This window comes from Neophocaena asiaeorientalis, unplaced genomic scaffold (assembly GCF_003031525.2).
Source record: "Neophocaena asiaeorientalis asiaeorientalis breed wild unplaced genomic scaffold, Neophocaena_asiaeorientalis_V1.1 scaffold104, whole genome shotgun sequence".
NCBI classification, from domain to species: domain Eukaryota; kingdom Metazoa; phylum Chordata; class Mammalia; order Artiodactyla; family Phocoenidae; genus Neophocaena; species Neophocaena asiaeorientalis.
In genome coordinates, this window is record NW_020175679.1 from 1577675 (window position 1) to 1588601 (window position 10927).

At 58.1% G+C, this 10927-nt stretch overlaps 2 protein-coding genes across 3 annotated transcripts; one reads left to right on the plus strand and one right to left on the minus strand.

Moving 5' to 3' along the window:
• Window positions 1-2119: 2119 nt before the first annotated feature.
• On the minus strand, window positions 2120-7772 carry NDUFS6 (NADH:ubiquinone oxidoreductase subunit S6). 2 transcript variants are annotated; one of them, XR_003001361.1, is made up of 5 exons: window positions 7605-7772; window positions 6636-6689; window positions 3355-3477; window positions 3028-3168; window positions 2120-2640 (listed from the first exon to the last, which is right to left on the minus strand). XR_003001361.1 is itself a non-coding variant. In XM_024731993.1 (4 exons), exons 1-4 carry the CDS (start codon window positions 7734-7736, stop codon window positions 2575-2577), a joined length of 375 nt encoding a protein of 124 aa, XP_024587761.1. In that variant the 5' UTR covers window positions 7737-7772; the 3' UTR covers window positions 2506-2574. The 2 variants fall into 2 exon arrangements, 1 of the variants encoding a protein (XP_024587761.1); XM_024731993.1 differs by lacking the exon at window positions 3028-3168 and having other exon boundaries at window positions 2506-2640.
• A 1496-nt stretch (window positions 7773-9268) lies between these two features.
• MRPL36 (mitochondrial ribosomal protein L36) lies at window positions 9269-10611 on the plus strand. Its single transcript, XM_024731963.1, has 2 exons — window positions 9269-9377; window positions 9794-10611. Exon 2 carries the CDS (start codon window positions 9807-9809, stop codon window positions 10110-10112), a length of 306 nt encoding a protein of 101 aa, XP_024587731.1. The 5' UTR covers window positions 9269-9377; window positions 9794-9806; the 3' UTR covers window positions 10113-10611.
• Window positions 10612-10927: the final 316 nt, after the last annotated feature.

Sequence of the window (10927 nt, forward strand, 5' to 3'; positions counted from 1 at the left end):
TGCGGGGGGGGGGGGGGGGGGGGGGGGGCTTGAGATGATTCAAGCACATTACATTTATAACGCACTTTATTTATTACTACATTGTAATATACAATGAAATAATTATACAGCTCACCAGAGTGCAGAATCAGTGGGCGCCCACTCACTGACAGGGTTTTGCTATGAGTCTGCAAGCAGTCGATTATGGTCTCTGTGCAGTCACACCTCTCTGCTAAGGATAACCTGTACTTGCAGCCGCTCCCCAGCTCTAGCATCACCGCCGCAGCTCCCCCTCAGATCGTCAGGAATTAGGTTCTCGTAAGAATCGTGCAAGCTAGATCCCTCGCGTGTGCAGCTCACAGGAGGGTTCGCGCTCCTACGAGAATCTAACGCCGTCAGCCTCACAGGAGGTGGAGCTCAGGCAGTAACGCGGGCAACGGGGAGCGGCTCTGAGTACAGATGAAGCTTCGCTTGCCTGCTGCTCACCTCCTGCTGTGCGGCCCGGTTCCTAAACGGCCATGGACCGGTACCGGTCTGTGGCCCAGGGGTTGGGGACCCCTGCCTTAGGATCTTCCCATTCTGGTGCACAACTCAGCTCCCCGGGCACCTGCAGCCGAGCCCACTGGGTCTGGCCCCGTATCAGGTATCCGCGGTCTGTCTTTACACGCACGTGCACCAGCCCTGTTACTTCTTTTACAGAGTGTCTGTCGTGCCTTCTCCCATTTTCCCTCAAAATTGGGTGTCTTTCATACTGACCTGTATTTTGGTTTATTAGGAATTTTTTTAATCTTATGATCTGCCATTATTTTCCCCAGTTTTCAAATGACTTTTTTGATTTGAAGAAAAATCACCTTGTACCATATTGGAGGAAAAGAGAATGAAAAGATAAATCTTTTCATGTAAAGGAGAGAGGGAAGCATGGGAGAGCTGGGACAAATGGGACAGAATGAGACGGTGGATTTAAACCTAAAGACGTCAGCTGTTACACTAAGTAGAAATGGACTAAAATGTCCAATTAGGAGATGAAGGACTTTAAACTGGGTAAGAAATCTAAGCATATTTGGTATACAATATACCAAGTACCAATGTATTGTATATTAGAGAGTATATTGGAGATACAATAAAAACATAAAGACACATTAATGGTGAAGAAGAAAGGACTGAGAAAATTAACGTGCAAATACTAAGCAAATGAAGTAGGTGTGGCCCCATAAGGCACAGGCAGAGCAGACTCAAAGGCAGATGTCTTGTTAGAGACAGAACAGTGAACAGGCGAGCCGCAGAAACTAACAGCAGAGCCTCATGCAGCGCCTTAAACAGGGTGCCAAGCCGGAGAACACTGGGAGGCGCGCAGACCCCCGGTGGGTGTGAGACTTCAACACGCCTCTGGCGCGCTGCGCCCCCGCTCCTCGTGAGCAGATGTGAGACACTTCCAGAAACCAGCGGAGACCTGGAGACTCCTTCCATCCCCACCCGCCCCAGCCGCGGGACCCCCAGGACCCCCGACCTCCTTCTCCTCCCACCCTGCCCCCACCTCGCAGACCTGCTTTGCACAGCCAGCCCCCAAGTCCACTCCTGAGGTCTTGGGCCTGCAGCTCTGGCTCCACGAGAGCCTCGGTGAGCATGCCCTGCGCTCGGGGCCGCACCCCCTCCGTGTCAGCCGGCTCAGGCCGAGGGGCCCCCCCGCCTGCCCTGCCGCGGGCTGGCTGGGGCCCAGGCGTGGCTCCCTGAGTTCTCCACATCCATTGCTCCTCTGCCAGTGTATGTCACGTTGGTCGTGCCCAGGATTCCTGACCGTTAGAGCCACTTACCACCTCCGGCTTCCAGGGTTGAAGGTGAGATGCCGGATGCCCTTCCAGTAACTCTGCCACCATGGTCATCTCTCCTTTCATCCGGAAGCTTAAACGGTCTTGTCCTCTCTAGCCTCCATAAAGTTTAGAGTTTCATCAACTTAGTTTTTATAATCAGAATGCACCCGGTTGTGTCTTTTCTCACCAGTTTTGCTGAGCACCTGGTGTGCCCTGTTATCTGTGGGTTCTCCCTCAGCTCAGGAATCTTCGCTGGTGTAGGTGCCGCTTACCCGCACCCCCCACGCATCGCTTTTTCCTCCTGGAATTCCCATCACCCCACCAAGCCTCCATTCTCTTCCCGCATAATATTCATTTTTATTTCTGTTGTAATACGTTGTAATCACTACTGTTTTAAATACACAAATTGTACTTGATTTGGACCATATGTGACTGTTAACGTGTTCAAATAGGTCCTTAACTTCTTGGGATTTGAGACACTGGACAGAGCCTGAGGATCAGATGGACAGAAAGAGTCACAGCAGATGAGTGGCGGGGCCGGCGCTGGGCCGGAGCCGAGCCCCCTGAGCAGCCACGTCCCCCGCCCCCGGCCCCCGGACTCTCCCAGCCCCCGCTGTGGCCCCGCGGGTGGAAGGAGCATGTGACGGGGGCCCGGGAGGGGCGCCGCCTTAAGCCAGTCCTAAGTGAACCTGTGTGAGAGAAACAGCTGTGCGCGGCATCCTAGAGAACAACACCGTTTATTCGGCACTAGAGACAGAGTCCCTGCCACCGAGCTGCCCACGCGGCCCTAGTGACAGGACTGCCGGAACTGCAGGCCACAGTAGCCACACGTCCCCGTCTTTGTTTCTTTGTCCTGGAAAATTCAAAGGGAAAGATCTCCTATTTCCGTATTCCACGTCAATCTAGAGACAGGTAGACCTCAGACACTAAAAGCAGACACTGGAAACACACAGCCAACCAGGGGCGCCCACGGAGCTCCGGGGTCACTGCCTGACGCAGGATGTGGCTGTGCCGGAGGCCCTGGGTCCAGCCTGCTCCACCCAGACTCGCTGGGGTTGCAGGCTCCCTGCCCTGGAACACACGGCTCGGTCCCCGTCCCCCTCCCGGCCCTCGAGCAGGGGCCTGGCAGGACTGGAGGGTGGGGCGCGGAGCAGAGGCCCCCCCCTCGGGGGGGGGTCCAGCCCGGACACAGCAGCAGGGGCGGCGGGTGGGTCCTGCCCTGTCGCAACACCGCGTGCACCTGAGCTTTATCCCGAGGCATCCTTCTCTGCTCTAACAGCCAGTGTACTGCTCTCCTTCTCAAAGGCTCTGTGCGTGTAGTTATCAACGATGTAAACGATCACACAGGCACCGACACCGCGGTCCCCTGGGAAAGGCGCGCCTACAAGTCCGAGGGAAAGCAGTGCCGGTGATACTAAGGGTGTTGCACAGCCAAAGCTGCCCTGGACGCGCCCTCTGTTCAGCCCCTGTCGTGTGGTCTGTGGGCAAGGCCGAGTGGGCGAGGGTGAAGCCAGCGGGGTGAGGACAGGACAGAAGGACGGGGGTCCGGGGACGGATGGCACGTTACCAGGTTTATGTACACTTTGGGGTGGCCCAGGGCCCCCCCCGCGCCGTCACACGATATCACTCGACTCCCAACTTCGCTCACAGGCTGCTCTGCTATCAGGTCGATGGCAAAGTTCTCATTGACCTGGAAAAAGACAGACAGGAGAAGCTCGTACAGACAAGCACAAACACTGGACGCTCTCACGGAATTTAAATCAACGTAGACCACCCCCCACAGACACGCACACACTGCCAGCAAAGGCACGTTCTGTACCGTTTCATTCAAATATTATCGGTGTAGATCCTCAAAATACACAAGTAGTTACATACATGTACACACACCTTTAACTTTTCATTTGGATATAATTTCAAACTTACAGAAAAGCTGCAAGAATTACAACAGTACAAAGAATTCTCCTTTGTCTCTACCTGGACTCACCCTGTTAACATCACGCCCCACGTGCAGCGTCACCTGTTCTCTGCTGGCCCTGCCCCACCCTCACGGAAACACAAGATGCTTGAACCAACGCTTCCACGGAGACGCTCTAAGTCCACTGACTTCCTTACTGGAAGGAATCGACTCATGACTTTCAAGCTGGTAAATGAAGGGAGAGAGCGACGCATTGCTCCTCCTTCCTCGGGGAGCCAGCTTCTCTCGGTGCGGGTACTCAGCTGGGAGGCACAGAATGTCGTCTGAGCTGAGGAAGCTGGAGATGCTCACCCACAGCAGCCAGAACCGGAACCAGAACCGGAACTGCCACGCATGGCCCGGCAGAAGCCCAACGTTACGGGCAGCGGCTGCACCTACACACAGACCCCGACCTGATCTGATGGGGCTGCGGGATTCCACCCCAGCTGACACACTCAGGGTGCAAAACAGCAAGATCATCTCGAAGGTCCCCATCTCTGGGGGCCAAAGGGTCACGGGGTTGGAACACGGTAACAGAGGACAAACACGGCCAGCGGTGGGGCCCACTCTCCCCCTTCCAGACTCCTCTGCGGACAAGCACGCAGACGAAACACTCGGGGTGTAAACGCTGCCCGAGGTCACGGTGACTCTGGCTCCGTGAGTAACCCCAGTATCTGCTCATCACGATGGTGAGAAGTGTCGTGCCCCGTCAGGCCCGGAGGACCAAGGCCACGTGGCTCCCACGTGCACCCAGAGGGGCCCGAGGCTGCAGTGAAGAGAAGAAAACGAGGATCGATCTTCACAAACAACGGCAGGAGGGGCCCTTAGCTTAGTACAATCTGAGGACAATCCACTTGCACCCAGGAGCACCGACCACGGAGCAGAGCCCTCCCACCCGCTGCCACCGAGACGCGCAGCGGTGCTGACGTCCTGAGCCCGCGGAGCGGGGGTGACACGCCTGCTTTTGGAAAGCTGTGTCGGCTAGACATGATGCCATCCCAAAGCTGTCCCTGGGTTTCCTATTTCCGGAAAGGGAGCAGGGAGTGAGGAATTGCAGCCCCCTTGGAACACACGTGGCTGTGTTGTCCCCACTGCTGTCCACGCCCGGGGGCCCCGCGCCCCGAAAACGGAGCCCCACGGGGTCCACCCGACCGACGAACACGGCACGACAGCCATGCTAACCAACTTCCGGGCCAGCACCACCTCCGCCCGAGGCTGCCGCGGGCGCCCGTCACTCACGGGCAAGGAACGTCGGCTTCCCAGGGCAGGCTCGCTGTGGCCACACATGGACGCTTCCCACCTTTCCTGCGAAGGCGGATCGACCGCCCAGCTTCCTGCTCTCCTCGTTCCTCAGACTAAGAGCACGTTCAGCTTATTTCTTAAAATTCACCCAAATGAAACCGTAGAGAGTAAGATCGGTGGTTGTCAGGGGCAGCCACGCTGGATACGAGACGCCACGCACCCGTCCAAACCCACAGAACGTACGACCCCAAGAGGGAACCTACCACATAAACCTAAACCACGGACTTGAGTTAACACAGCGTATCAGTATTCAGCAAGCATTCAAACCTGTCACTTCTCACAAAGGCAGCGCACTCAGACAAGAGGAGAATAACGGGGACGCTGTGGAGGGGGGAGGGATATAGGAACTCCTACTCTCTGTGCAACTTTTCAGCATGCCTAAAGGTCTTTTAAAACAACAGTCTCTTGGAAACCAAAAAAATTTTCCAATACTACTGAACGCCAAACTTTTGTCACAAGAAAGAAAGCCGGAGAGACCTGCTGCACATCTTACATGAGCATGGGCCCCTGGACGCTCACGATCTCGGACAGGAAAAGGCCCCAGAGACCCCGAGCGGGGAGGGGTCAAGGGTTGCAGCTGGTTCAGGACCGCGGTGAGCTGACGAGCGAGGTGACATCACCAGCACTGCCCCCTCCATTCACACGTTACTGGCCTCACGAACTCTGGAATGTCTGGTTCGGTGTTTAAGTTGCTCCCCGACGCAGAAGGTGCGTCCTGAAGCCACGGTAGAATTCCCAGGAGAGAGGAGTGTGACAGGCAGAGATGGAAAGCCGGGGGCAGGGTCGACCCCAGGGCTTCAGGACGCACCTGCTGGAACTGCTCCATCCAGGGGGCCAGACTCCTCACCCCACGACACCCTCAAAGTGGAAAGTAAGAAACCAGACCCTGGGGATGGACAACGTAACCAAGGTCAAAGGGAGGGGAGATGCGACTTAGGGACAGCTGAGGGTGGCAGGAAGAATCAACAGGCTGCCTGAAGGGGAGAAGTGGCGCCAGGTGACTGCTGGGGAGGGGTGCAGGGAGGCCTGAGCCAGGGCGGTGAGGACTCCCTCCGAGGTGGCAGGCACGGGAGAGAGGAAGTGGGAAGAAAGCAGGCCACCGAGGCGAAAGGATTCCAGTGTCCAGCGGTTGCACGGGTGTTTCAGACCCACTCAGGGAAGACCCACCCACGTGCTGTCTTCAGCTTGTCAGCGAAAGTCCCTGAAAGAACCAGCCTAATCGATACGCTGTGAACCACGGAAAACATACTCCAAAAAGTGACTGAAAGAGTCATTTTAAAACATCGATGGGACTCTGCTTTAACCTGAGAGTCTCGCAAGTATAAGGCACAGAAGTGAAAGAAAAGGTCACTCCCATTTACACGTAAGCTAAAACTATACGCACAAGATGTCGTGTTACATATCTCAGGGGGAAAAGACCAGAACAGAACTGGACGTGTTTAACACGTAGAAGAAATGCAGGATTCCAGAGATTCTAGAGTGCTCGCAGTTTGGGGAGAATTTACCTAAATTTTACAGATTAGGATTTATTTCTTCTTCGTTATAAAAAGTTTTAGAAAGCTCACCTCTCTTTTGCCAGACCTTTCACTCACCTCTTTCTGACGACCTACAAATCGAACTTTCCTGTAGTCTTTATTGCCATAAGCCTGAAAAGGAAAAGACCGTATGTGATTTTTTACGGCCCGATTCTGTATCTTATACCAATCATAAACGTTTCAGGAAAAGTGTTTTCTTAACGTTTAGGCCATTCACGATCACACACACCAGGAGTAAGTGTAGTTGCGCGCCCAGGGGCGTTTTTCAGCAGGATTCCTAACGGGACGTCAGGCAGTAGTCTGAATTGGAAGTAGCAAAAGGTAGGGAAGGAGCAGAGGAGGGCAGTCCTGGCGGAGGGGGACACCCGCCTTCGATCTCAGAGGCCCCGGAGCTTCCTTCCTCTCTGAACCTGCTCCGTGGCCTTTTTTAGCAACACAGGTACTCCCTCCGTCATCTTTGGGCTGAGGATCATAGCCTAACGCCGGGTTTGTATTTCAGTAACTCGACAGCGGACCCTCGAGTTACTAAAATGTGGTATTCAACATTCCGCAAACACGAGGAGATCGGACGCACAGAATTGCTAATTTCTGACTCCACCGGAGTTCTCCCCAGTGACCAAGGCGCTACCCCGGGATAACAGTCTTGTATCCGAGTTCGCTGCGAGGATGAGACCACAGTGGCTGCAGACAGCCACTCGGTACCCCTGCGGGTAGTGGGCCCGGGGCCCCGGACGGAGGGGGAGACCGAGGACGGGACCGCAGGCGCTGGGTCTGGGGCGTCAGGGGCACTGGGGGACTGGACTGAGGGTACGGGGCCCGGGGCCCCGAGGGACTGGACCGTGGGACCCGGGTGCTGGGCCGGGGGAACAGGAGGGACCGGGGTGCTGGACGACTGGACCACGGGCACTGAGCTTGGGGCACAGGGGGCACCGGGGCGCTGGACCCCGGGGACACGGGGGCCGAGCCGGGGCTCCGCCCACCTGGGCGCCCCGAGGGGGAGGGCGCTCTCCGCGCCGCAGGGGTTACCTGGCCGGTGTGCGTGACCTTCTCCCCGGCCGGCGAGGTCTGCACCCCGAAGCACCTGGCGGCCCCGGGCAGGCTCCGCGCCGCCGCGCCTCCCCGGCCCAGCAGCCTGAGGAAGGTCACCGCCGCCGCCATCTTTCAGGCTGACCTTCGACCCCGCGCACCGACGCGCCGAGCGCCGACGCATGCGCACGGCGTCCGCAGGGACCCGCCCCGCCCCCGGCCCGGATTTACCTCGCCTGGTGAGGCACGCACGCGCGGTGCGGTCAGGCAGGTGCGGCCGGCTGGTGCAGCGGCGGGCGGGGGCTCAGCCCGGATAAGCGGGGACGCTCCGCGCAACCTTAGCACTTAGTGATGCTCCACTTACCAGGGGCAGGGCAGGGGAGGATGGAAACGGAAGATGCAGTGCTTACCTTCGATGGTAACGGATAATCATGGGGAGTTACATGTTGAATGTTGTGAATGTTGGAGATGAGTCCTTGCTTAGAGGAAACTGGAAGTACATCATGTTGGACAGAGCGCATTTCTTTGCGGTTCTGGGGTTTCTGCAGCAGAGCCCAACGAAACTGCCAGTAAAGCGCAGCCGATGGCATCCCTCACGCAGGTTAGCCCCGAAAGGCCCGCTGCTCTGGAGCACACCTGCGCAGGACGCTGGCTCGCGGCCCCGGCCCTGCCTCTCTCCTGCCCCTCATGGCCTCCTCCAAACGGCCTGTGCAGAGACCCGTCGGGATGGTCAGCTCACACGGCCAGCCCCCGATGGGCGAGGGCGGTGGGCACAGGGAGCAGTCCCAGAGCTGGGGTGGAGTCGCGCATCCCACTGCCCAGGAGCTGAGGGCACCCACAGCCTGGACTCCAGGGCGGTGTGGCGATGAGAGGCGACAGTGCACAGAATACCTCCCGGATCGGAAAGGTGTCCACGGACGCATGCTCAGAGGCAGGCCCGAGCTCACCTGGGCAGGGGCCACAGCTTGCAGCCGGGTCAGGGGTGCGCGTGCCGTGCCAGGGCGGCGCGCAGGTGCACCCCGTGTGCAGCTCACCTTCGTGTGCGTGGAAAGTAGTTGTGTCCACGCAGACACAGCCTGGAAGGACATGTGTGGCGATTTCACTGTGGAATCTGGGCAGTGGGTACGTGGGTGTTCGCCATCAGTGTCTCTCAACTTTTCTCTGTGTTTGAAAGTTTTCATAATAAGATGTTGGAGGAAATAAATTTAACTGCAGTCAGTTAGAACCAGGGCCCATTTCCATGCGTTCCCCTGAGCCTCGCCACATTTCTCCCAGGATGTCCACTTAATACAAACATGAGGTTTTTCTAGATTTTGTTTTGACATTGATATTTATCAGCTTTTTAAAAAGTCTACTTGGTTGTGACTTCTTTTTCATTCAAAATACCTACTTTTGTTCCCATTTTTCATCCCTCCCCCGCCCCCGGGAGCGCCCCCCAAACCTTAGCCGCCCGGTGGCCCACAGGGCTGGGGGAGTCCCGGGAGGAGGGCGCAGGGTCCCGGGAGTGGGGGGCGGGCTGGATATGCAGGGGACCAGGGAGGGGAAAGGCAAGCAGCCGGGGAGGAGCCCGGCGCTCCGCGACTCCCGCACCCACGTGGCTCCGCCTCTGCGCCCAGCCCCAAGGGGACCGCCACGTGACCCTGCTGCCATCTTCCTTCCTGGCGGACACTCCGGGCGACGGCATCTCCGCCCCACTGCGCAGGCGCTACCGAGGGCGCAGGCGCAGGGGCTGGCTAGGCGGGCTGCTGGCGGGCCCGGACTCACTCTTTCAAGGTGGGGGTCGTGGGGTGTTCCGGGGATCCCGAGGGGCAGGGGAGGCGGCGGGGGTTCCGGGCTCAGGAAGGGCGCGTTCTGGGGACCCCTGGCCTCGGCTTGCCCGGGTGGGACGCGGGCGGAGGTCACTGCGGTGGGAAGCGGCCGCACGGGTGATCCCTTCTAGCCGGACACCGTTCCGGACCTCGTGCCCTCTGCTCCAGCCCGCGGCCCGGCCGCCACGGGGTCACGTGGACGCGGGCCTCGTCTGGCCCCGGCGGAGACACGGTGCCGCTCGCCGCTCTCGTGCCCTCCCGGGGGGCGCGCAGATTCCCGGACCCGCGGCCTGTGTCCCGAGGGCAGGGACGCGGGGAAGGAGGTTTTCTCGCGGGCAGGAGCCACCGGCAGCTGTGACAACTTTGCCTCTTTCTCCCTAGATCCAGCCGCGACATGGCCACCGCTCTCCTGAGGAAAGTGGTTTCCGCCGTGGGCCCCCTGCTGCACCTGGGTGGCCTCCCGCTCTCCTCGCTCGCGCCGTGCCACCCGCGCGCCTGCCGTCAGGTCGGTGCGCCCCCCAGCCCGGCGGCCGCGCTCCTCTCCGCGCGCCTGCTACTCGGCCTGCAGCAGCCAGCCCTGGGCTTCAAGACCAAGGGCGTCCTCAAGAAGCGGTGCAAGGGCTGCTACCTGGTCAAGAGGCGCGGGCGTTGGTTCGTCTACTGCAAGACCAACCCGAAGCACAAGCAGAGACACATGTAGCCCTCGGGCTGGGAAATCCCTGCCCGGGAGACGGTGCTGCCTCGTCGAAAGGAAAATAACAAGTAAACATTCTGTAGCCTCCGTCCTGCTGACCTTCGGGTGTTGTGGACTCGGCGGCCTGCGTCTCACCACCTTGTGGCTCAGGATCCGGCCAAGCCTGAGACCCACCTGGGAACGTGTCCTTCTTAGCTCCTGCGCAACCTGTGTTTGCGCTCGGGCAGAGGACCGAACATCGGGGGGAGGGAAAGCTGGCTTTATCCCACGTCAGAATGCAGGTTCTTTAGAAGACCACCCTGTGCGTTGGCTCTCTCTCGGCCCTGTCTCTGCGTTCAGCCACACTGCTGCTTCCCTGTGGATTCAGACACGTGTTCTCAACATTTCCATCTCCAGGATAAGCAGGGAAGGCCGTGATAGCAGTCTTTAAGTCAAGGGAAATGTAACTTGTTTATACATATATAAAGGTATTTTGGGCATTGATTAAATATGTGTGTCATCCTTAGTCTGAGACTTGAGAAGTGTGTACGCACACGTGTGTCCATGTGTGCATGGGTGCAGTGTGCATGCATGTGTGAACTGCTGTGTGTAGTGTGTGCATGGGTGCAGTGTGTGTGTGCGTGCACACGTGTGTGTGCAGTGGGTATGAGCTACTGCTGTGGACTCTGCGGACTGCAACCTGGAGCCAGTGGTACGCAGTGTCCTGGTGTCGCCTGTACGGGGTCACAGCCTGATGAGTTTTTGAATCATCCTTCTCTCCTGGGGTTATCAGCCTCTCTTTGATCTAAGATAAGAGCATGACCAAACCCCTTGCAGCTCAT